General features: G+C 35.0%; 1 protein-coding gene across 5 annotated transcripts in view; it reads right to left on the minus strand.

Moving 5' to 3' along the window:
• Positions 1-27895, minus strand: part of DIAPH2 (diaphanous related formin 2) — a 202596-nt gene that overhangs the window by 107803 nt on the left and 66898 nt on the right. For all 5 annotated transcript variants that reach the window (XM_071758065.1, XM_071758064.1, XM_071758063.1 and 2 more), the window contains 5 exons: positions 22825-22926; positions 21864-21958; positions 18382-18483; positions 12027-12266; positions 5769-5898 (listed from right to left, as the gene is read on the minus strand). In XM_071758065.1, coding sequence (XP_071614166.1) covers positions 5769-5898; positions 12027-12266; positions 18382-18483; positions 21864-21958; positions 22825-22926 — 669 coding nt within the window. The remainder of the gene's footprint in view (positions 1-5768; positions 5899-12026; positions 12267-18381; positions 18484-21863; positions 21959-22824; positions 22927-27895) is intronic.

Consider the following 27895-nt stretch of genomic DNA (forward strand, 5'->3'; position numbering starts at 1 on the left):
AATCAGGATCAGATACAGCATCATAAGCAGCATGGCTTCTGCTTTCCTCTGAAGGTGATAAAATTACAGTGCTCATAATCCTGAAACACTCAACATATCCACAGACCAAAAAAATTTCAGTGGGTAGCTTATGTTTAATACTAACATACAGACAGAACTGTACTCTGGTTTAGGGTATGAATCTGCTTGTCCCTGTCCCAGCAATTATGTGCCTATGTGCATGTTTTAAGAATAAAAGAATAATTCTGAAGTGCATAACCCAAATTACTGAGACATTAAGAATCAAACATAAATGACAAACAGTGCCTTAGGAGCCCAAAGCATGGAACCACTACTGCTAGGGACATAAGGCACTTGTTAAAACACCTTTTCAAAGCACAGCACAGTACAGAGTCATTGATCTCCTAAGTGATATATTGGAGCATGAAATATCTCCCTTCCTTTGGACAGGTCACATTATCCAACTCAATACTCTAAAATGTTTACTTCTTAAGGTCAAATTAATTGACAGCAAAAGACCAGTTTTCTGAAAAAGAAAACATCTCTCTGAGCCCATAAAATTCCTTCTGATTGAACCCTGTCAAGCATTATTCTTATTTTTGTGACCAGCATAAATTCTCTATGTGCTCCAACCTCCTACTTTCTTTGAGCTCTCTTGTCAATACCAGCCTTTTCACCTAAATCTTTCAGGTTTAACTCACTAAACTAAGTAAACTGCAAAAAATAGTACATTGTGGAATATGATCTTGATCAGTTGAATGTGAACTAGCTTTTCATATTACAAACAAAAATCTAATAAAAAACACATGTCCTAATACCAGAAACATAACCAGAAGTATTAGGAGGCAATCAGTGAGAAGAGCTTTTTTTCAGTAGTATTCTCCTGGCAATACTGGTATTTAAGACAGAGTACTCCAGAAACTCACCTTTGATGTTAATTTAATACAAATGTATTTCATGATTTCAAAAGATTAGTTTATTTTGAAAATAGCTTATAATTACAAAATTATTACCTATTATAAATTATCTTCCTGAAGCAAAACTTGCTGGCAAAGTTAATAGGAAAAAAAAAAAGGTGAGGCAAGGAAAGGAAGTAACTGGATTTTTATGTTCTTCTCACTGCATCCAGATTTGGAAGTTGTAACTGTCTAAACTCCTGTGTTTTAATATTTCAAAGTCCCTATTTTGTACTTTCACTATTTCTTTAAGGTAAAACTTGGTTTATACACCAAACTGATATTCCCATGCTGGAATTGTCAAACAGCTATGGCACACAATACTGAGCAGTGCACGTGTACCGAAACTACAGAAATCTGGGGGACAAAGAAAGAGAAGCGAAACTTTTTAATACAACCTGTTACTAAAAACTCATTAGAGAAGCCAGTGAACAATTTCATCCAGTAGGCCACCCTCAGGCTTTTAATTTGAAACAGGAGTTTGGTCTTTCCTATTAACTGAAGTGCAAGCTGTGTTTCTAGGGCTGTAACAACCTTCCTTACATCAATGAAAGTGCAAATTGAAGAACAGATAAGTAAGAGGAAAAATAACAACTAAGGGAAAACCAGCACCCAGTATTTTTAGCTTTCACCACTCCTGCAGCTGGTATTAAGGAATCCTAAATGGATTACAAAAATCTGAGAAGTGATTTAAAGCATTCTTCAGATTTATCTGAACTGGTATAACTTTAGCCAGAATGCTAACATGCTGTATTTTCTTAAACATACCATAAGAGTCATTTGAACTTTCTTCAATTTTGCCCTTGATATTTACAAGGCTGAAGTAGACCCTTAGATAATGTATGTGTCATATAAAATAACTGCTTAATGCACAATCCAAATTGTAGCTTCAAAATATAGTTTCAGAATTCAGAACCAAGTCAATTTTGCATACCATTTATTACACATTAGAAGGAAGCAATTAAATATATCATCAAAACCTTCACAGGCTGGGAAAATTTAGTAAGCAAACACATAGGGTGTAAGCCAATCCAGAATCCTAGAGAGTCCCCAGCAGGACTTCTTGCAGAAATTGCATGTTGGAACTAAAATACAGAAATTACGTGTGAAGTTTTTCCTTCCCTGTCTTCCTCAACTAATGCCTGCCAATAAAGAACTTGTCTGTTAAAAAATTTTTAATGAGATGATGCATAAGCTGCCATCAATATGGCAACACTATATGCAAGCAGAGGAGTGTTACTAGAGACAGTAAGTCTTGTAGTATTTGATGTACCTAACTGTGTATTTACTACACTCAGAAAAAACACATTGAGGGAGTTTCTGACATTTCAATATTACAGTTTATGTGAATGAAAAGAATTACAGAAATCACTACACAGTGCAAGATTGACTTTTGATTATGATACGAAATGCCAACTTCAGATTCTATTATGGGAAAAAAGTCACAGATGCAGACATTAAATTTCTCACGCCAGAAGGCATTGTCTATTTTATATCCCCTAATGTGCCAGATTGGGCAAAATCTGTTTCAGCAATTTAAACTGCACAAGGTGGAAAATACCACAGATTTCTTAGTAAAAACAGTTTCTTCTACTGCAACAAACTATAAAACTTTTGTTTGACAGAAAAATGACTACTACTTATGAGTACATTTTAAATTGCTATACTTTAGGGCAACAATGGCACAGAACGTTTTAAAGTATTTTCTCCTCTCTAAAATTATGGCTTGCAGTGAATATTTTTAGAGCATTTTAATAATATATTAAGTATATACATATTTGCATTCCACAGTGCTTCTGATTGCTAATGTCCTTTCTAGGAAGATGCATCAACCATCAGAACCATATGCTTGCAAATTGAAGAAATAAATTTTTTGTGCCAATGTAAGAAATCTGTGCTCATGTTATTAGTACTTTCTAGTCTACTACAAAGACATAATTCACCTCCCCCAAGGCATCTTTCACTTGATTTTACTCATAATGCTCTGTTTCCTTTAACAATACTTTAAAAGAATTATTAAGTGGTATACATTTCTATCAGGCACAGAATTCTCTTCGTTGAGCACTGGAAGGAACACTCATTATTGCTGAAAGAGACTGCATGATCTACACTGCATTCACAGTTAAGCTCAGCTCTTTCACTTGCAGCTCAGCTGTTCTTGAGGCTCCTACATAACTGCTAAAATAACCCCAAAATACATCCTCCACCCATGCACAGGAGTTGCCAATCCACCCTGCCAGGAGAGCACACAGAATGGCCAGTGGCCAAGTACAGACAACAGCATTCTATATCCACCTGTTCTGAAGTAACCACACCAGGAAAACACAATTCCCAAAACTTCAGGACTCAACACAATCTGGTAACTCCTGCTCTTGGCGGACAAAGCAAGTAGGTAACATAAATAGATCAAGAACTGTTGAACTTGGGAGGATCAGGACACAATGTTCAGCTGATATAGTTATTTTTATTTTAAGTACAGGCATGACGTTTAAACACCTGAACTATGATTTATAACCACTGGTTTAAAATCTCAAATTAAGTTGTAATTATGAAATATATGGAGTTCTTCAGCTTAAGTTTAATTGTTATATATTTCTTTTTATGAGTCTGGGAGGCTTAGCAATCAGAGGAGTTTCAAGTTAAAAAATAGGTATTTTTCCTAAGGAATTTAAAATTATACTTTTTACAACATGACTTTGTCTAGAAATTCCATACTTGTTATCAGACTTTAAGGCACCTCTTGTTTTTGTTGTGACATTTTTGGTTGACTGAAACTGAAGACTTTGTCAGCTGTTTAATAAAATCACAGATTATAAGATATTAAGGCAAATACCATGAAAAGCAGCAACTGGAATAACAAGTGAACAGGATAGAAATATGATTAAAGGCTTTGCATAGTTTTAACTATAGGAAAAGAAGAGGAAAACACTGCAAACAGCAGCAAGGTAAATGAGTATCACTTCCATCACATAATCCAGTTTGTTACAATTTTAAGGTTTTTTATTTTTATTTTTAATTGGGTTTCGTTTGACATTGTGTGCTTCAAGTAGGAAGGAATGTTTTTACAATCACCTCTTGCCAGTTAATCAGTTCGATCTTTGCTTCTACTGACCAGAATAAAAATGTTCCTGAATTATTTTTGCTTTTCATAAACCACTAGGTTGATCTTCCATCTTTAAAAAGATCAAGTATTTTATAATACCTAATATGAGATTATTGAAGATTTTACTATGTGCGTGGGCAGTTCATCTAATCCCATTGACCTTTTCATAATAAAATCCAGTTGTACGATTTATCTGCTATTTGTCAAAAAAAAAAAATCATACATGTATTGTTCAGATGCTGGTTCTTTATTCGTATGGGAAAATTAAAACAAAACAAGACTTTTTTATTTATGTGGAACTGAGAAAATGAGTCCAAGATTTTAAAAAAATTCAATGTGGTAAGTCTTGTATTTAGTTGAAACTACAGTTCTGCCTTCTGACTAAAAATTAAGCAGCATGTATCTCAAGAAATCAGATTATTATCTGTTTTGCTTGTATTTCATTGTTTATAACTAAGCTTCAATGCCCTCAAAACTGTATTGAATTTATTCCAAAAGAAGCCCCCTCAGGAAAAATAAACCTGGAACCACTGGTTTATAAAAAAATCCATGAACAAGAAGTGAAAACTTTCTCATCCACACAAACCATGTGAAGTACCTTCCCAGAAGTGACTCTGCATGACAGAGAGGGTGAACATTACAATTGAAGAAAAACCAAAAAGTACCACAGGGAATAGTTGAAGCAAGTTGCACAAATCCTGTTCATTGGGCCCAAAATCTGCTATGTTACAGAAGGCAGAGAAGGGCTGAAAGGAAAGTTTTGGTCATAAAAAAGAGCAGAACTTTATGCCTCTGGTAAATCCTGATTATGGGAAACATAATGAGCTTTTATTTTACAGAATGAGACAACTTAACTGCAATAAAGCCTTTTATATATTTTTTTTAAGCATCAGGATTATTCGTGACTTGGCTCCCACTATTATGCTTTCTGGTTTGGATGCTATAGTCGAGCTAAACTTTAACTCTTGGTTTAATTCCTCAAGTGAACTTCAGAACCATCAGAGGGTCTGATTAAAAGTATAAAAAGCTCAAAGCTTCAAGGTATAGTGTTAGCCACAGAAGAAACTTAATAAGAAATCATCAAATGTGCTCAGTCAAAATGAAACTTTTTGAAATGTCTTGATATATTTCCATAGCTAAGGGCACCGAGCAGCACAGTATATTTCACACAAAAAGATATCCAACAACAAATGAATTAAGTTTTCTACCAGACTCACCAGGCCATGATGCTGACTGGCCAAGAATAAAATAAGTAATAATTTTTGACTTTACATTCTATTTCACTGTGTATTTCATATACAGTTTGGGAACTTTAGAAAGCAGGATTCAGGTGTAAAATAAAGTGTTAAAATGAGAAACATACTGTGCGTGTACACAAATGTACATGTGGGTGTTCACTCTTAAGCAACTAAACTTCAAAAAACTAAAGAGAAACTAAACATTGTTATTACCCTGCATACAACTTCTAATATCTGATTGTGCAAGTACTTCACTGAAATATGCTGCATTATTTCCACAACCTACTTCAGAAGAAGAGAAGTTACTTTATTACAGTTTTTCCCCTTCATGCTTCATTCAATAAAAGCCAGAAAAGCAAAATCCTTGTGGATTTTCAATGCTTACAGGTTATGCAATCATACAACCTAAAATCAAATGTGGGGGTATTTACTCTCAAAGCAAAGAGCTGTTACCTTTAGGTATTTGCTTACCTTTACTTGCAGTCTCAACATGCTGTAATTCATCTGGAAATTTTAAAATGTCACGGTAATTCTCCTCACAGATTTCTGCCAGAAAATGCAATAGAGTTGTTTTCTGATCTGATGATTTAGTATCTCGAATCTAAAAAGTGAACAAAAGGGGAAAAAAAAAAGGAAAAATAACTTTTTTTAAAAAAATACTTAAATAAATTTAATATTGTAGACTAACTCATTAGAAAAAAGTTATCTCCACTGGCTGCCTGTAAATGAAACAAATTCTTGACAAAACAAAAAATAATTCTGTAATTCCTTATAAGACTACAAAAGGGACTCTATCCTATGCTGTTATTTTTTAAAGAATAAATCATTATGTTAAGGACAAAATCACTTGATAAAGTTTTTGGATTTTAACTGTGCCAGTTCATCATGCTGTGATTTAAAAAAAAAAGCTGTGAACAGAGATTAACCAGAACAGAATTTAATTCATTCTTTCAATGCCCATCACTGCCAGGTTTCTAAAGGAATCTTTAAAATATTGTATAGATGGACAGCATACTAAAATGCAGAATTTGGTCTTTTACCAGTCAAGTTGAAAAAACTCCTTGTCATAAATCCACAATTTTTTATTGAACCAAAATCTGAAGCATGCTGCTTTACCCTAAAGACCTTTAGACACATTCTACGCACATAAAATAAATGCACCCTGCCCCTATGGAATACAAGATGACAACAGAAAGTCAAAAGTAATCCTAACTGCCAGTAAAGGAAATTTAGAACGTTCAGGTTTGTTTATGAAAAGCTACATGAGAACTGTCCACAGTGTGATGAAATAAGTAATTGCATATTTTCACTGTCCTCTCAACTGCAGAGGCAATTTTTAGTGGTCTCAAGTAAACTCAGTCTTCTTGGAGGTGATAAGGTGCTCTGTTCTGCAACTGCATAAATGGTTGAAGTGCTAGAATCAGTTTATGGGTTGTTAACATAGTTCTGAACTAACTGTTAAAATACAGGGCTAGCAGCAAATTTCCAAGTAAACACAGACACTTTGGCTAAATGCCATCACAGAATGCATATGTCTATGGCAAAGGCACATCATAAACTTGAGAGTAAGAAAATTCTTTTGAGTGTAAATTTAATTCCTCCATTTTTATGCAGATATAAAGAACGAATGTATGAGTTGATTGAAGATGTAGTGGAAGTAGAGATCACTCCTTATTTACAAAGGCAACAGTCAGTAGTATGCAAGAGTTCTAGACAAACATGCTTCACTTTTCATAAAGAACTAGTATTAAAAGTATATCTACAGGGTTTTTTTAACCACTTTTTCCTAACTCAATTAGTACAGTCCTTACACAGAAGTAAGCTACAACATACACAATAAATGAAATTAAGGATTTATTTAAGAAGAATACATGAATGTATGTGTAAAATCTATTTGTTTTCTCATTCTCTAAATCACTAGAAGTTCTAATTCTATAATCCTCATGACAGGCTTTGCCATCGATGTTCAATTTAATAGAGGCCTTTCAGCTTTAGGGATTACCCTGTTAAGAACAAATGAGTGCAGTCAAAAAACAAGCTTTTAAAAATATAAGGTATTTAGGCAATTAAGAATGCAATTTAATTCATACCGATTCGGTGATTAAAGATTAAACAATGCTCAGTAATGGTATGCAGTTAAAAGGTTTTAATGCCTTGCATGTATCTAAGTTTTTCCAAGTTGAAAAAAAAATAAAATTGTAGATTTAGTGGCTAAACATCTGCATGGCAAAAAGAAATTGCATTTCAATTTGTCTGTGAACAAGAACTGTGGGATTTGCAGTCTTTGATCTCTCTGACATCATCAAGTGGATAAGCATTTTTTTTCCAAATGGACAAAATTATTTTGCCTTCAGATTACAAAAGGAACATGGTTTGCCACCAACAGTAATATCATATTTACAATATGAAAGCAGAAAGCTGAATTGTCCTTTCATAAGCAAGAGCTCCAGAAAAGAGCAAGTTTAAGATGCTAGATTTACAAACAAAATACACTTAGGGCCTCTGTTACATTAAAAGGTTAATAACAGAAAATCAAGATGAAGCAAATATAAAGTCTGATGAAAAGAATACTAATTGAAAAAAGAGATTAAAAATAAAATAAATCAGGCAGCTAAAGTCAAGTCAATGTCTCTTCAATGAAAGAAATGTCTTATTTGTGTTAGTACACACAGAGCTAAACAGGGAAGGGGGGGAAATATCAATGTTCTTCCCCTCTTTTTCATTGCAGGCACTTTTAATTGGTACTTTCAGAGGTGATAATTGCAGCTGAGATTTACAGTAAATTTTGATTAGAGCTAAAAAAAAATTAAAAAAAAAGAAAGAAAGAAAAAAAAGCAGCTTTTTGCTGCCCATAGAATGGGTTGGGTTGGAATTTGGAATGATCACCTTAATCCAACCCCTCTGCTATGGGCAGGGAACCCTCCCACTAGGTCAGGTTGCTCAAGGCCCCATCTAACCTGACCCTGAATACACCTTGAATACATCCTTAAATACATCTGAACAGACAACTGAATGAGAACAACATAATTCAATAAAAATATTCTGCGAGTTATAAATTGAAATATTTTTTTTACCATTAGGGTGACATTTAATTATTATACTATAAAAAAATTAAAATTTCTATTGATTTTTCAGTTTATGTAACTTCTCGTGTCCTAGAAGTCTTTCCCAACTTAACAGAAAAGAGGTTGGTAGAATATTAATAAATGCAGAGGAGCCAAGTAATACTCAAAGAAGAGGAACAGTTTGTCTTGTACTATTTGCCCTATGATTAAGAAATAACAGAATATTACTTATTATATTAAATACACATTGATAGAGACAGAATACCACAAAAGCTTTATTAAAACAGAGGGATGCTTGCTGTTAGCCTTGACATTATTTCAACACAAAGAACAGAAGCTGTACATTTCTTACACCTAAAGCAAGCCTCTTTTCTTTCCATCAGATTTCTGTCTGCATAACTTGATAGAACTATGAGGATTCTCCCATACTTGACAAGAGAAAGCACTTCCTGCACTGGTTCAGAACAGCAGCTGAATTGTTCATACACATTAATCAAGTGGAACAACTGGGAGAAAGATTTACCTTTAGTGCATTACTACAGCAGCCTCCCTAAACTTTACTTCTATTTCTGCCATATTAATATTTTTACCCAGCACTTAACACTTAGGCAATCATCAGTGCTCTGCTGCATACATCAGAGAAGCTGCTACTGCTTGTCAGCCTTGATGCAGTGCTTAAATTCTAATATTGATCTCTCTTATTTGAGCAAAATTAAGTCCTCTGTCTTCTGCCAAAGGTTGTTTACAAATAATTTTTTCTCAAATAACATCATAAACTGCAATATAACATCCAGAAAGATAACTTGTTTTAAAGATTTACAATTACTATACAGGCATCAGTTCTATAGCTATGACCAGACAGGTCTGAATTCCTGTTTTTTTTAAAAATCACGTTTTAATAAAAAAATGTTACACAATAACAGCTCTATGTTACACATCATCAGCTCTATTTTAAGAGCATTTACTTTATAAATAAATCAAAACAATCTATAAAATTTAACCCAGATCAATGCCGCCTTCTTCGCTTTTCTTTTTTTCAGATCATAACATAATTACTACACGTACTAAACAGAAAATTAATTTTAAGATTGTTCAAGCACAACAAAAAAAATCAATTAGAACATCAGGATTTATTGAAAATGCTTCACATTATCATCTTTCATGATTTGCTTTTTAACTTCTATCTTACTTTGTCCATCAAGTATCTCCTATAGTGAAAGTCACCAAAAAAGTAAAAAACTTAAGCAAAGAAATTCCCAACATTTTAAAACATTAACTTTTTGAAATTCACATTTAAGCAGTTATTTCTTTAGGCAAGTAGTGTTTAAAACTGGTGAGAAATTATCCCAGTTCTAAGCTGTTTTTTTTTAAAAGCAGGTTTCATGGCAAGCAAAACCTAAGTTAGGACAAATTTTTTTGGTATATTTTATCTGACTTCTAATCTAACAATGTACCTAAGGTTATGGAAGACTGAGTTCTAAATAGTAATATCCTATTGCTCATCATGGTTTCAGAGACAAAAGCAAACAGGGCACAAGATATTTTGCAGAAGTATTAAAATAAGATAGACTACCTGTAAAGCATAAAAATAGCTATCAAAATGCAATTTAATCCTTTATTAGGCTCTAAAATTCCTCTAGAAAAGCTTGAAGACTGAAATATATTGCCTGGGAGAACAAATAAAGTCACTTTTCAAGGAAGACCTATACTAATAGGGTAATGGTGCCTTCTTAAAACTGCCACCACACACACAAAATCTTGCAGTGCTCAAGATCCAGTAGCATCCTTCAAAATCCAGTAGCATCCCACAGATGGTGCCCCACAGAAAAAAGCTATGGAAGCCACAGGACACCGAGAGAGTGCTACCTTATTCTTTCTCTTCAGTGTTCCTTATTTATCTTACTGCCTTCTTCAGCCAAGAAATATAAATTAGAGATTTTAATTCACAGTAAGATTTTAGTAAGCATAGTAAGCAAGACAATACACTCACCCTATCTTGCTTACGTGTACAGATGTTTTAATTTTCACAGTGAACTCCAATTATTGACTGATAATAAGTTTTGAGACTGTTTGAATAATATAAGCTGCTAAGTGACAAGGTTTAATCAATAAGTAGATCTATTAACAATAGAATTACATGTCTGGATTTTGACAAGACCTCCCTTTTTCTTCCAACATTCATCATTGTCTTTGTGGTTATTTTATTTTCAGACATCACCTTATAACAAAATATACCCAGCACCTAAATGCAACAGTCAGGATTTTATTAAGGAGAATGCTGAAGTATTTTCTCTAAAATAGGGGAAAAAAATCCAACTAAAACACTTCCCCCAGAAATATCTATCTGGAAAATAAACAAAAAAGTTAACAAATAGATTTGGGTTCTGAGAGCAAGACTGAATTAAATAGTCATAGATTTTTGTCTCAGTTATTTTAAATGGATTTTAGCTGTAAGCACAGATAGCTACGCTTCAGCAATTATTCAGTTCAGTAGAGAACAATTTGCAGGATAAGTCAATCTACATTAGCTGGGTCAACATCTGTGGGATTTGCATTGACAGCAATTCATAAATCTATCACCTGAAGTGCCAGAATACCTTCTCAAATCTTCACCATGCTAGAGTACCCTTCATGCACTTCCCCTCCCACTCCTCAACAACTAGTTTGCTACTTAAAACATTACTTTCCCTGCTACCAAAAAACCAGCACTAGATTTATGAAAGTCCTTAAGTCCTTCAACTTGGCCTCTCTTTGCAAAAGCTAATAAAGAATGAAAGTGTTTCTTAGGTGATGATTTTATTTTACCAGAAGTTAGCAACATCTTTGTATTAAACGACAGCAAGCAGTTTTTCTCTACTAAAAGATGTCAGATCAGACTCACTGTATATTCGAAATGTTTTTTCCACAAGGTTAAACCTCCCTCAGTTACCCACCAGATTTCTTACGACGCCCAAAATTAGATTAGACCACAAAAAAAAAAAAAACCCAACCTGAAAAATGCCCCTGCAAGATTTGTGCCTTTTGCTTTTGTTTTGTGGTGTTTTGGTTTTTTAGTGTTTTTTTGTTTGGTTGGTTGGTTGGTTTTTTTTTCTTTTTTTTTTTTTTTTCTTTTTAAAAACTGATTCCAAATGTTGCATCCTTTCATAGTAAAGATACTGTAAAAAACACTTCACAAACTGACACACATTTTACCATATTAATAATCAAGCACTGCAGATTAAATTCCACCTGCTATGGATTCTAAAGTTCTCATTGCATCCCATACTTAGCCGCAATGACAGCAACTTAACCTAGGATAACAATGTCCACCATTAAACCTAAATCCTTATTTCTTTGACACTACTTGAGGGCTAGCTGGGTAGAAGATGGGAAGACAAGCAGCTACAGGTATTTAATGTTCTGTGTATATTATCTTAACAAGCCAAGAGTTGAACAAACTGAAGATTGAAAAAGCTGTAACTGCCTCTCATCTCCACTGCAGTGAGGACAGCTATAGGAGGGCACCATTCTAGAAAAGTTTACAGTGTATTTGTTTATTTGTCACTAAAAAGAGGAGGTGCAGTCAGTAAATTACACAAATCGAACGGTTTTTCCCTGGTTAGGGTTCTTTCTCATGCACTGTGAGTTTCATGTATCTGCATAAAGTTTTACAGCTTCATCTTACCTTGCAAAGAAAACTGATGTTAAAACCAAGAGACTGTGCATTTCTGGAGCCAGAGTTCATGTAGTTTCCAAGGAACAGCACTAGCTCTAAAAGCTTACTGAAGCTTTCACTCTTCTTCAGCTCTTCACAAGCCAGTGTAACAGCCATAATGTCAGGTTTGATATTGTTTACATGCTCTTCAAACATAAGCCTGAAAAGGATCCCATTGAGACGTGACCGCAGCATTTTCACTGAACTCATCTACAAAGTAAGAGACATTAAATCAGAACATGACAAATATAAAGTTCATTTATGAAAAACAGATTGCATAAAAAAAAACCCTAGCAAGTGAGAACACAGTTTCTGTATGCTTTTACTAGCCATCTTGCATTTTTAGGAATCTGACCTGCCTATAGGTACTTCTTGCCCAACCACGAGCTTTGCCTGAAAAAAATAAATCAGTGAAGCAACATTTTGAAAACGAGAATGCTTTGTGTTACCAAACTATTTATTTTGTCAATTCCAAACTCACTGGCAATAAATGCACACTGCCAAACCCCTTCTTCTCAGCAAAGGAAACATAATTCCACCTGTTAACAAGGCCTGGAAGACCTGCTTGAAAAGCACATGGGGTGAACATTTAATCACATCACCAAAGAAGTTACCCTTCAACTTGTATATTCACCTATTTCCTAAAACTAGGCTGCCTAGGCTTCTCAGCTTTTCTTCCTTTAAAAATGGGAAAACATTCTCTAAAGTGCAGAGCAGCACTAACAGCTACACTTCAGTCTGGTTAGGCTGGAGAATTCATTATACTTCCCATTTCTAGAACCTCACTGAGCTGACACAGAGCTCTTCACTTGCTCTTGGTCCCTGAAAGAGCTAAAGAGGACAGAGACAATGAACTGACCCTTGTGAAAGGACACAGGAATATCTGAGTCTGAGACATGGGAGATGAGTAGTCAAACATTTATGTAAACCCAGGTCATATTAGTGCTATTGTTAATGAAATCTTTTCTGCCATTGTACTGGTCTGAACTATTAATTGCAATCATTACAGAAAATATCAGTGCTACATCTAACAAGGTGTTTATTTTTGCAGTTTTAATTAAAATGAAACCTAAACTGGTTTGGTGAGTTATTATCTACACTTGTTGCAAGTTATAAAACAATGAATATGAATCCTACCAGTATTAGTAGCTACAAAAAAAAACCTCAAAGTTTTTTTTTTAAGATACACCATGATACACGTTTGATACTAAGATGAAATCTCCAATCTTTGTAACCAGCCCAAAAAATCAGAAAGGGGATCAAGAGACTATGGCTGAAATTCATTACCAGTTCTATATGAAAAAACCAATATATCGAGAGATACTATGAAGAACTTAGTTCTGATACAGTCTTTCAGTTCTGATCTCATGAAACAAGTTATAAATCACAGGGTTGTAACAGAGCAAATGATGGAGATACTGAAAAGTATCTACAATAGGAATTCCTTAGTTTAAACCCCCAAAAGCAATCTCTTTGTACTCAGCTAGCAAAATATGTCCATGTCTTGCATAGTTCCCACAACCCATCAACCAGATTTCCTCCTACTTAGCAGCTGATCATAATTCACAAGAGATATTTGTGACTAAAATACGCACTGAAAATTTTTAATCCACTTGAAAATTTTCATTTGAATACAAGAATGATTACCCTCCAAATATAACTCATAATTAGCAGAATAAGGATTTCTCCCCCAGTGTATTCACTAGCAGTGGTGTTCCTGAAGCACATTTTCCCCCTGAAAGAATAGCTTTGTTATGTGACAAATCAGAGCTTGGCCATCAAAACAGAAAGAAATTTATGTGCTCGTGTCCGTGTTGCCCAAAGCTTCAACATGACTCTAAGTATCAGTGAATTTTCTCTTGGTGATCTCTGGCACAGACAGCTATCTACCAGAAGCAGCAGCAATAATTTTCACAAGACTTGGGTGGCCTGAATAGTGATGAATTCATCCTAAATTCAATATAAATATGATGGCACTCCAGAGGGTCTCAAACAGTTTGATCAGACTGGAAGGAGCAAAAGGAAAGAATCAGAAAGGTTTCAGCATAACTTGGAATCTTTTTAATACACCTCCATTGTCACAAATTCCTCTTTGAGCCTCTACAAGCCACCATCATGCAAAGTCCTGAAATATTATTCTTCTAATCATTCTGTTTTTCAGAAATACCACAAACAACTGCCTTGAAAGGATCTACCTTCATGGAGCCACAGTAGATAGAAATGAGAAATCATCACTTAATTTGCTTTAAGTTTTGTAGAACAATCACCAATTACTGATTTTACTGAAAATGGCACAGGAAAGTTGTCAAAAACTTTAGATCTACAAATCACAGTGTGACAAAACACATATGAGCAAACAGTAACAGTGCAACTTAATCACTTATAAAGACTAATCCTTTACAACACTTGGGCCAAAGTGGGTTGTTTCCTTAGCATTCAAAAGATTTTTGCATGTTGTGCTCTTTGTGTATCAATGAGAGATGAATATGAATGCTATATCCTCCTTCCCCACACTGCTGGGTTTCTCTTCCATATTCTTTTTTCTAAATACACATGGGTCATTATCAAATTGAACTTACAGGAAGCTTTTAAAAATAGATTTGGTGCAAAGATTATATTCAGTTAGATAAAGGTCAAATTGTTTACAGTTTTATAAAATTAGTGTCAAAGGCATATAAGAAATAACACTCTTATATGCACTTACGTGCATGTAATGGCAAGCATTAGCTTCCACAACAAGAAGTTTAAAAGGCAAGAAAATGGGTACTTTTTTTCCAGCTAACTTTGAGCACTGGACTGCCTGGCATTGTTTCCCCTCCTAGGCTTTACAAGGGTCCTTGCCTGAATTTTCTACCTAATCAAGTTCTTCATTCAGTTCCACATTCTTTGTTCTCACCATTCAGTTCTCAAGCCTTGTACTAAAGCTAGGATCAAACGTTACTGGAAGAAGAGGCAAAAACCACAATTAAATTTGCCTCAATTCCTAAGGAAAAATTATCTGACAAGTCTATAATACAAATCTGTAAACTTATTCAGCCAACTTACTCAGGCTCCTACCTTTAACATATTAACCAGTTGCCTTTTTTCCTAGCAATACTCTAGACAGAGAAATTTTCCAGCAGCTCTAGAAATCACAATGAGGCAAAACAGGTACCAAATAAATTCAATTAAAATTATTCTAAAACAACGCAGGGACAATCAACTTGTACAATTCCTGCCCACCTCTCAGCAGGGACTGGCCAGGACAGCAAATCCTGCTTAGACAGCAAATGGGGTCACAGAATCTCCAAGTCTCTACACTCCTCAGTGAGAGGGAACCCAGATCACAACAGCTGAAGGACATTTTGCATTCACTACACAGCAGCAAAAAACCCTTCCCACTTTTCCAGAACACACACCAGAAAGATAATGCTCTCCTCAGCTCCAGCCATTTGTTTCTTGGTTCCCTACAGTTACTAACACCACATAGAATTGTGAGGTGTAATAATTCTTTTCAACTTACAAGCTCTCAGCTGGTGGTAAAGAAAAGTGGGTAAAGTGTTTTGAGTCTAAATACCATGAACACTGTAAAAGATTTTTAATATTTCCAGCCTGTCCTCTGAGCTGACAGCAAATGGTTGATAGTCACATTTTATAGCACAGATGAGACTTATGCCTCTGTAATTCTTAAAACTGTTCAAACTTTAATTAGTACCAAAACTGAAAGCACATATACTTATTGAAGTTGCAGCTGCTCCCATGATATAAAACATGAACTTCTAAGCGTAAGTTTTACATTTCTAAATCAGAGGATATTCTGCCTTGTTTACTTAATGTTATGCAAGTGATTCAGTTGATCTATTTTTCTTGCTCTACATCAACATAAACTTTTCTTGATATGAAACTGCATTGCTTTTTTTGATGCCAGGATATAACATCAAAAACAGTTGATATAACTTCAAAAAAGTTCCAACTAAGTATATATTATATATAGTTTCTCTAAACAAATTTTAAACAATTTATTCAACTCTACTAAATTTGATGGGCACAGTGATTATCTGATTAATGTCCCTTAATAATTAGCATACCTATATTTACATCCAAGTAAGAGTACACATTTTAAGTATTACTTAACATAGCCTGTCATCTGCTGTTCCTAAACATATACTTCTTAATCTCAAAGTCAAGATAATGCAAAACTCTGAAATTAATTCTAAACATTGCTAAAAAGGACTCCAGTTAAGAAACGAGTTTAAATTCAGCTGCATTGCTTCCACTTTAATGAACTGTTCAATTAAATAAAAATTGGAAATAAACCCAGCATTTTAGTAGAACTAATGTAGTTAGAGGACTCTTCAAATAAAGACAGAATTGACTACCATAAGGAAAAGCAGTATTTTTTTATTAAAGCAGATGGTGAACTTGAATAAGCAAATAAGCTTCAGGAAACTTTCTTTCTTCATGAGGAAAACATCAGCATTTGGAGATGTTTGATTAAGCAGTTTTTCCTAATCAATGTGCCATTGAATACTTCCAAATTCTTTTTCAGCATTTTGTAGTCAGGCATTCCTCAAAAGAATGCATCAACACAAGCGTGGTCATGACTGTATTAGCACTCTTGGAAAATAAGGATATTTTAATGACCTCTTCAATCCAATTGAGTTAAAAAACAAGGACCAAATATTCAATCTGGCAATAATCATAAATCAGTAAATGCATGATCCCCAGGTATCTAAAACAGCCAAGAAGATTTTAGTTTCACAAATTACTTTTGTTGATCATTAAATAATTTACTGGGAGACTTCCAGCAACAGAACTATTCCTTCTAACCTGAGGTCTTCCAAACTGGAGGTAAAAAGTCTACTATATGCCAGAAAAAATAAATTTAGGTGTTCTCATACACTTCAGTTTTGTACTAAGTACTTTACATATAATAAAAAAAAAGCTTTGTTTTTGCCCTGTCATTTATAGCGATTGTTCAGCCAGTTCATACACAAACAGTAGAGCAGAAGTTACATTCTGTCACTTATCAAATCTTTAACTTCTCTTTCACTTATCCAACCAAGAGGAAGCTGCATGTGTGGCAAAGAACAACAAGCCTTTTTTTTTGCAGATTTTCTTTACAAAAAAACATTTCCACTGTCTTGGATCAGTCTTTTGATATCTATAATAATTACACCTGCAATTTATTTCAGACTTTTCATTTCTAGCAGCATATTAGCATATACACAAGATGAAAAGGCCATTAGTCAACCACAACCAAATTAGTGCAAAATGCAAAACCTGATCCTACCTGTCCTATGACCCAATAAAATTTCAGACTACATGATTAATGAAGTTGCAGACAGTAATGAATCTCTCTCACGATAATTTTGCACAGAGGTGAAAGTGGGGAAACAATTTTATCCATATAAAAAAAAAAAAAAAAGCCAGAACATCACCTCTGTTTAAGTGGTCAGATATTTTTACCCCAGTTCTTAAAATCCATACGATTCTAAAACAAGCCTAAGCAAAAGGAAAAAGTCCTGGCAGTAACAGAACCAACTTGGACTAATCCAGACACTACTGTCTCTGGCTGGAATGGAGTGAATTGTTCTTGGGAGCAGCCTCCATAGTGCTACATTTTACACTTTTGACCAAAACAATGCTGTTAACAAACCAATGCTTTAGAAGTGTCTGTGCCATGCCAAGGCCTCCACTTCTCACTCCACACAACCCTGTGAATAGACTGGGGGTGTGCAAGAGGTTGGCGTGGATGGCAACCAACCAGATGAGCCAATTGCCTCATCTCAGGCAATATTTCAGGTATTCTTCTCACACTAAATATAAGTATATCCTGTTTTTTTCTTTAAAATTATGCAGAAGGGAAATAAAGACATACTCATATGAGAATTCAGTCATTCCTTGCCATCATTTGGTATCCATTCCAAAAATAGGCAGGAAGCAGAGCATAGTCAGGGCTGTTGTTCTGGCCTGCCTTCCTACCCAGGCATCAAAAGCCCACCCTGTTCTAGGGCTGGAAGTACGGCTGACATTTCACCACATTGCTTTAGTAAGTCTGAAAGTGTGTGTTACATAAGAAATACCCTTTAAGTAAAGGGTAAAATGTGATGTGGGCATATTACCTCTTTCAGCTGTTTCTGGTTCTGATAAATTTATCAAAGCTGTCAAAACCATAGAGTAAATGGATCCGTTATGAACTCTGGAATTTAACTACTTGAACCTGAAGTGTCCCCTGTAACTCTTTAATAAACATAGAAAACTTGCATACAAGACAAGACACACAGAAGATTTGGTCTGGCACAACAAACAGAACTCTCCAGTTAATTATTGCATTAATACATACCACAACTCCAAATTGTTCTGGTTCAGCAAGATCATTATATTCATCCTTCAATTCAGCTAAGGCATTGAGTTCTTTCTGCTCAGGAAGATTCTTCACTAAGTTCTAAAACAAACAAAGAATTATATTAAATTTGTTATATTAAACTAGCTGAGATCTTAAAATAACACTCTTAAAATATCAAAACATGGAAATGCATGAAGAAATTATAGGAAATTTATTTTATTTATGCAGCTTTAACATTATATAAACATCAAATCAAGCCAGTAATTATTTAATACAGACATTAGCACCTCTCTTGCAGTCTGTAATTTGAAGAACGCGTTCTCAATAATAAAAAGTTTGACAAAATTCTGATGCTGTCAGATTCTGAAGAATTATCCCCTATCTACAATCTTTTTTACCCTCATAATTGCAGCTTGCTCATTAAATATTAAGAAATAGCTGGTCTGTGTAAAGCATGACAACTACTTGAAAAAAAAACAAGTAGAGATCTAAGGCTGACATTAAGAGGCTGAAACTATGGAAGCCACAAAGCATTACAAGACCTTACTCTCTCGAAGACACACTAGGAATTGAGAGAGTGCTTTCCTCAAGGAGGTTAAACCTTACAGTTTATCAGGTACCCAAACTGATTAATCCAATTAACTTTAGTAAGTATTAAAATGTAAGTTTGAAAAACAGCACGAAACAAGGACTGGAAAAGTGAAACTGAAAAAGCTCTTTTCTATATGCAGAATTCTGCCATACCAATTTAGTTTTCATGACTCTGGTATTCAGAACAAGGCAATTTCTACATGTGCATTTTTATAAAGCACAAGTTTGGCTAAGCGTGAAAAAAGCAAGGTTTGCTTTGTAAAGTTTTTCCAATCAGTAGTATTGAAAACTGTTAAACTGGTAAATTAATTAATAACTCCGTCTGAAGATTAGAATAAAAATAAACCTGAACAGACTGAACATGAAATAGATGATACAGTCCATTTACCCCAATAAATTTCTAAGAATGTCTTCAGAAACACAGAAGGAATCTCTTCTGGGTTATCAGCTAAATCTCTCCACTATCAGAAGCAACTCTGGGACACCATTCCCTTCAGAAATGGACCAGTCTCCAAAGAAGCAGCTGAGTTTCTAGGTAGTTGCATTCATGATGAATTCACACACATTTGTTCTGGTGTTAACACTGACTTTTACTTCTGCAATTTCATTTTTCTCCCCAGTGCTTATGCACATCACTCATCTCCCCACATAGTTATAATGTAGTCATATCCCCTCTCAGCTATTTATATTGCTAATCTAATCAAGCCAATCTTTTCTACCTTCCTTCTGTAGATTGTTTCTCCATCCCTCAATCATCTTAAGCAGTTTTTAAATTCAGCTTCTCCACTTTCAATTCATTTTTCTTAAATGTACCTAGCAAGTATTTCAGATAAGGTCTTGGAAGTGCATTATTCAAAAGCCTAACAATTATCCTCTCTACTGGGGATCCTTGACCTGATACACCTTGCAGTCACATTTGCCTTTTTTATGGTGTACAGGGTCTGGTTGGGATGAAGTTAATTTTCTTCATAGCAGCCCATACGGTCCTGTTTTGACCTGTGACCAAAACAGTGCTGGTAACACACCAAAGTTTCAGCTCCTACTGAGCAGTGGTTGTGCAGTCTGACAGCTGCCTCTGGCTCCCATTCTGCAAGTCAGCCAGGGGCACCCTGACAAGTAGGGCACAGCAAGTAGTTGGGGCTCAGTTACACCCCAATGGTAGCTATACTTGACCCTGTTCAGCACAATGTTGCTCCTCAAGGATTTCCAACTGATACACAACCTCTACAACTTTACCTTCCAGCATTTTACAATTATCATGTAAGATCACGACCTTTTACTTCAATATAACATACTACATCCTGTTTCTATTAATCCAGGTCTCAAGGTATCTCTACATTCCTTGTAGAGATAACCATACCAATACAAAACTACTCTGCACGTGAGGTATTTAAGGTGAAGGCTTTTTTTATCCCTGTTGATCTTTTATTTTACTAATCCTACAGGCTTCTCACTCAAATTATCTAATATCCCTGATTAATAAACAAACGTAGAACTTTATTATTCCCAAATACCACGTATCCTGGGCATAAGGTTTTTGTGAGAATACTCAGTGGTCAAACATAGTGTTTTAATGCACATAAATATAGATGAGAAATCCTAATCAATGTCATGCTGACATGCCCTGAAACTGGACACATCAGTAAAACACATCAAAATCAGACTGGAAATAGTTTCCCATCAAATGAAGGGGTTTAGTTAATAATTTTGCCACTATTCAAGGATTTCCCAAGTGAGATATGTATGACAATTTGGAATACCCAGAACTCTTTATTTTGTATTCCCAAGCACATTACGTAGTGTAAGTCTCAGAATATGTCACCGTAAGAAAACACAACACTATCAAGTGCTGTTGAGTGGAAGAGGTCTAAGAGAGAACAGCAGCCCTTCCTTTAGAGCTTCAAGAAAGCCAAGAGGAGGGCCTTGGTACACAAAGAACTGCAGACAAAGGACAAGCAAATTTTATTTGATAAACTTTTTGTACTTTTTGCAACAAATTTTACTTAAACCATTCACATTAAAATTGAAGTTAGAAATTACATAACTAACTAGGAAAAGACCAGGCACCTCCACCTCAGCTTAGCCTTGTGTACCTGGAACGTATTGTCCAGGTCCAACAAAGGAAGAAGAAATCAACTTTAAAAGCCTCAAAGGGAGTGGGACAGGGGTGAAAGTAGAAGATAGGGAAGGACACAGGGATAAAGTGAGGCCCACTGTGTTACTTAGAAATTGAACCTGTGCACAACATTAAATAAACCAATTCAGCAGCAGTATCACTGGTGAGCTACATCCATCCATTTTAGGTTTATATGACTCTCTACTGCACTCCCCAGAGAGACTGAGAGGCAATGTACACACTTCTATCCTCCTACTGAGAGGAAATCAGAAAGGAATATAAGTAAGCTGTATTCTTTTTTATCTCCAGCTGAGAGATTTTGGGCTCAAAATAAGACAAAAGCAGCTTGAGAGCAGCTCAAATTTACAGATGGTTTTTGGGTTGCAGCAGTGTCCTGAAACAATCAGGTGGTTTCATCTGTGACTGGTGAAAAGGAGTTGCTTCCAGAAGAAGCCTGATGAAACTTCATTACCCACCAGCCTAAATCTGATAAATGCTTGTCTTCAAAATCAGATACTTCCCTTGTAAAAGGAAAATTTCATCAAGAGATGGAAAAGTACTTTTGTTAACAGTGTCTCTTGAGGACAGTTTTAGGGCTATGTGTCCATACTGAAAAAACAGAACTGAAATAAATGAAACAGGAAACAACTGAAACATTTGTAGCTATTATCCAGGACATTCTACACTACCCTTACTCTTGAATTCTTATACCTTTACAACATTCTTACATGGAAAACAAGCTCTGAATAAAACCAGACATATTTTCACTTACCTGAATCAAGGATTCAGTCAGTTTCTCTTCATCAACCTCTAAAATTATATTTTTTATTTCTTCGTAAGGCAAACGGAAAGAACCCAAAAATATGGCTGAAATACATTAATAAATTATTAGAATAAAAAAAGAAAGAAATATTTACATAAGGTAAACAATTTTTAGCAACTGAAAAATTGTATCTTGATCCAAATTAAGATGATTCACAATAAGGAATTTTTCTATATAAAGCAGATCAAGATGAGGCACACTATTACAGTTTGACTTAGGAGAAAACTTATGAGAATACTTCAAACTACTTCATCAGTCTCCCTTGGTCCCTACCAGTGTTACTTGGTCTTTATTAAGAAAGTACTATTTTTATGAATGACAACACCTAGGTTACTACTTAAACAGACTTGTTTAGCCACTGGAAGACTTTCTTTTGTTTGCTTCATAACCATATATGCATCTGTACTGCATTTACAAATGACTGAATAATATTTCCATGACATCTAGCAAACTTTCCATGTCAAAGGGATAACGAAGAGCTGGGCAAAGACAAAAAAAACACCCCATCTCTGTTGCTTTTTTAGCGTAATGGAACTTCTAAAAGAGACAATATGTGCTGTATACCCTTCAAAAACAGAGTTCTCAAAGTAATTTTATCTCAATGTGTTATATCAACAGCTCCCTATTCAATAAACTACAAAGTATTTCTGACACAGATGAATTAGCATATCATTTTGATAGAAATACTGTATATTCCACCAAACTACTAGGCCTGGTATTCTTGTATTCTTGCATCCATATTTTAAAAACAATTAAATCTAAAGCAATTAATGAAAGAATCATCTCATACATATGTAGAACACTTCTGACCTTAGGACTCATGTAAAAAAGACACCAAAAAAGCAGAAACTACAAGTCATTTTTGTACTTGCTAATTAGATATTCACCAAATACATTTGACATCACTTACATAAATTCTGTGCAGTTTTCCCATCCAGAATTCTTAACTCTTTGATCTTTTTCTTTGACTGAACTATCTTCTTTTCTTCTGAATCCTCTACTGCCTTCTTGGCTGGAAAGAATGTATTTATTAATTTTTCAATCATTATTACAACTGTTCCATCTGAACAGATTCACAGCAACTCAGCTAGTCAGACACAGACAGTAAAGCAGCTATCAGAATCAGTTCAAGGCTCAATATATGGACTGCCTCAAATATACTAAGAAACAAAGCAAATTTATAAAATTAGGAGGAACATGAAATAAAAATGTTAGTATGACATTGACCAATTTTCTTAAGAACTATCAAATCACATTTATATATTTTAACCCACAAAATTTTTCATCTTCAGCTACAAGCATTTTTCAAAATTCAGTGGTTTGCTGTTACCTCAAAGCACGTGAGTGCCCTCTGTTGAAATATTAACAACTCAAATAACATTTAAAATTCTTCATTTAAAACCAAGAAGATAAATCATTTGAGATTTATCCAGCTACACTAAAGCAGCATTTTACAATTTATTTCTGTTGTTACTGGTAAAGAACAAAATCAAATAAGAAAATACCATCTATTTTAAATTGATTTATCTTTAATTAGCAAGGACTGCTAGCCTTTCATTAAGTACTTAAAATTCTATAGAAAGCTACATGGTATTGAAATATTTAAACTGTATGCTGATTTTCTGCATAACTTAACATACTTAATTTCCCCAGAATTTTCTTAAGTATTAATTAAGTAAACCCATTAACAAGGATTTATTTCATTTTAAATATCACAGAACATATTTGGCACTGAAGGAATAGAAACTTAACGTGCTTAACATTAATTAAACTTAATGAACATTTTATGTCATTCAAAAGTAACTGAAAAACTTGAAAGTCAAATTAAGAGGAAGTTTTAAACAGCCTAAATATGCCTTTTCTCAGGATTGTTTTTGCTGTACTAATTCTACCAGCATGGATTTCATTACAGGTATCTCATAAGAAAGCATATTAATTTTTAGTGTGAATACCAACAAAACCTCAGTTTCAGCCTCTTAAAAATCCAAACAAAGAAAACTGTTTTCTCCTTATACAGATTACCACTAGGCAAAAAATAATTCTACTGAGTTTACACCACTAGAATCATCAGTTAACCTTGGGCATTTTCAAACCAGCATTATTAAAGCTAATGGAAGACAGATCCCTCATCCCCAGCTTCCTCTGAATAAGCAGAAAAAGCTAGACAAGAAAAGACACTTCAAGAACAATGCAATACTTGCTCTTCCCTTGCCCTGCCACAATTCTGCAAGCCTAACTATGTAACATGACCAGCTTGCTTTACATTTGTAGAAAAGGAGCTACACATCAACTTGATAGCAAACACTGAAAATTCCCACCAGCTGACCCCTCAGCTATAATGAACTCCTGTTTAAAATCCTGAAGTGACAGGCCACAAAATAATCAAACCCTTATCACCAATTGTTCTCAATTAAACAAGAAAATAAAAACAGGTGCTCAGCAAACAAAAAACACCCAAGAGTTAAAAATTAGTTGTCCCATGAGAAGGCAAAAATTGAGTTATATGACAGAAGCTACTGAAAAGTGTAGATTTGTGTCTGTTAAAACAGGTGTGAGAAAATTTTCAAAATGAGTAATCAGTTCCAAATTTCATCTGTTTAAGATTATATCTTCCAAATTTCAATATATGATTGGGTCTTCAAGGTGTTGAACACCACACCCTCTCACAATTCACTCATAGAGCACTATACAAATCACAGCAGCTGTGAACACTGAAGACCAACTTGCTCTGAAGCCAGGTAACACACACACATCTCAGGGTATAACCAGTCCAGTCCTGTGACTTGCAAAACTGCAGAGGTAACAAAAATATTAAGTAGTAAAAAGAAAGGAGAGAAAAAAACATTTGTGTTATCAGCTGTCAGCCGACACAAAGGTAACTTCTCTCCTACAGGATTAATTCAGGGTACACCTGATCAGACACAGCAAGTGAGAAAAACACCTTCATAAGCAAGTGTTCAAGGACAAAGGTGTTACATGAACCCAGCTGAAAACATTTATTAGTTACTCAGCTACTACTACATCAGAAATAGAAGTGGTTGGTGGGGGGGTCAGTTTTTAAGCCTACAATGTGCTGTAGAAAGGCACTCATGGTGGACTGAGTCAGAATTCACAACTGTAACTGCTCATAGAGGGCAACCAACCAATTTGCATTATTAGCCCTCCTCATCTGTTTCAGATTGCACTCCTCTAGCAGTTGAAAAACTAGTAACCACATTTAGAACTCAACAGAACAAACCTTCAAAAGTTCTATGACAAACCATGGCTACTTTTACCTGCTTACGCCTGAAGGACTCCAACACCATCACTTATAAATAATCCCTTTTATAATTATTTAATGCCTGGGTTAAACAAAAACTTTTCCATTTGGAAAAGACCAAAGAGGGTATTATTTCCAGAGATTCTTTTTAAATATGAAATTATGAAGACTTGAAGTTAGCTTTATGCCAGTTCACAAAAAAACATGAAGTACTCAAATCAGATGCTTAGGAGACAGCACCGAAGTCACAGTCCTGCACCAGCACCAATCTTACCAATCTAAGAGTCACAGGCAGAAAAATACACTAAATTAATAGAATTTCTCCAACAAAATTTGACCCATGCTTATAAGATTACATGAAGCATGAGGCAGCAATCACAAGCCATGCCCTTCCCTCTCCTGTTAGCAGCTCTTTCCGTATCTGATCACACAGCCCATTTTATCAGTTACTCAACTGTGACAGGACCATGGGTTACAGAATTTTGAAAACTAATGAAATAAATAAAAGCTACTTGATAGATTTCAGAATCAATATACTTCTGACCAATCTCCCAGGTACTTCAGTCACAAGTGCCTGTTTCAAAATGAGGCATGCTTTTGGGTTTGATGCCACAGAAACAGAGGGAGAGAAGAAAAAAAGAATTTTATAGCAATCAACACAGGTTAACTCAAAAAAGCAACATGAAAAACAAAGCTGACACTGAAAGAAACAGGTCAGCTCTCCAAGTCTGAAACCTTATTCTGTAGGGTATTTCCTACATAGCCCCCTGCTGAGTACCTTGCATAAGTTTGCCTCTTGTTTCAGAACACAACCAGATTTTTCCACACCTTAAGTTGGGCTTGACCCAAATAAAGCTTCCCAAATTCATGACTCACTACAAGTTTGTCATTTCTCCACTGCATTAACAGCCCTGAAATGACAGCAGAACCCTCCAGTAAGTGGTTAAGGCCATCCAGATACACTAGCAAGTCACTCTTTGCAGACTTTAACTCTTCCACAAATTCTCAGAAAGAACGTTGAGATGCCCGAATATTCTGTCACCACATAAGAGAAGACTACAAATCAGCAGAGGGCACACTGAAAAGAGCCAGTCAGGTTGCCCTCTCTTATTTCAGGTCACTATTGTCATATGAAAATTAGAGTTTTGATTGTTTAAAAACTGTTTCCCCTATCAGTTGGGAAGTGGTAAGAAAGTAAGAAGCAAGCACTTCTAAAAAACAATTAACTATCACCAAAGTGACAAAATGCCCACTAACTCATCATCATCTCACACTGGTTACACCTACAGAAGGTTTTGCTCAGGTTTTGCTTTTTTTTACTGCCTACCTCAAGCAGACAGGAGTGGGAAAGAGAAAAAACCAACAGGAAAAAGGAGAATGGGAATAAGTTTTGGCATACACAGAAGTCTCTTTGAAGACCAGAAAACACAGATCTAAGCACCTACACATTACATAACCATTTTTTCTTTTTTTTTTCCTTTTGAATCTCAAGTTCTATTTTGTTAGTAACAATGTATTTGTTTACCAGTGTTGAAGGAAGAAAGCTGATGCAACCTGCTGCAAGGGACTGTTTTCTGTTCCTCTTTCATTATGCAACGCAGGCGCAGCTCAGAGTGTACCCATAGTGATACCTTCAGCTGGGAACTACTAATCCCAGGGAAAGTGCACTTCTTGAAACCCATTTAGGAAAAATAACAATGCTATATGAAATGTTATATAATTTTAAAATACATTAAGCAAGACTAACAATACTCAGGGCAAGGAACATACAAAAACATCTTCAAATGCTGCCGAGACGTAATTAAAAAGAAAAAAAATTACCATCACTACTTTTGCACTTCTGTAGCAATACAAGTAAGCAAACATGGCTCTTGAACATTATCATTCTACCCCTATTCTTTAATTTAGCTACTGAATGACAATAAAAGTCATCATGACTAATTTTTAGAAATATATACTATTTTTTTTAATGCTATTGGAGCTGTTAAAGCATTTTACTTTGAGCTGGTATGTCCAGTTCATTGAACTTCCTCTTTTTTTCTTAAATAGGTAGTGAATAATTTAATTAAATAATTAACAATGAAAACTCTCAGTCATTAATATGAGGATGAAAATTGAAGGAAGACAAAAACAAGTACACTGAATTACAGTGTGGAGAAAGCAGAGATTTAGGTGAACTTCAGCCTAGCTGAGCATAAACCTTTAATCTCCAATTTCTATCAAGTCTGTACCCCCAGTGAACAAACGTCCTCATATTGTCATGGGAAATGAAAGAGTAATTTCGTCTTATTTCCATCTGGCAAGTGGCTTAACAAGTGCATTTACTACTATTTTGCAGCAAAAGTAAACACAAGAAAAGAAATTGATTACTTTATTATCCCCTTTACCTGAATGAAGACTTCTGGCTAGCACAGGAGTGAAGGAGGAAAAAAAAATCAGTATAGATACAGTTCTAAGGAAAGTCAATTATGCATACAGGAGTTTGAACAACTCAAACTACCTGAATGTCTCAAAGTCAGGGTCCAGTATTACCCCTCACTTTGAGGCTGAGACACTGAGACACCATCCAAAGTTCTGAACTACCACTCATACTGAGAAGTTCAGTCAAAAGAAAATCCATCTGAAATAAAGAGCTAGGAATGCTATTCAAAGAGATAAGAAGATGCTGCAGCACAAAAATTAAGTAAATTTTACTGCAACATAATACAACTTCTTTAAACAT

The sequence above is a fragment of the Heliangelus exortis genome, chromosome 14, assembly GCF_036169615.1.
Source record: "Heliangelus exortis chromosome 14, bHelExo1.hap1, whole genome shotgun sequence".
Classification (NCBI taxonomy): Eukaryota; Metazoa; Chordata; class Aves; order Apodiformes; family Trochilidae; genus Heliangelus; species Heliangelus exortis.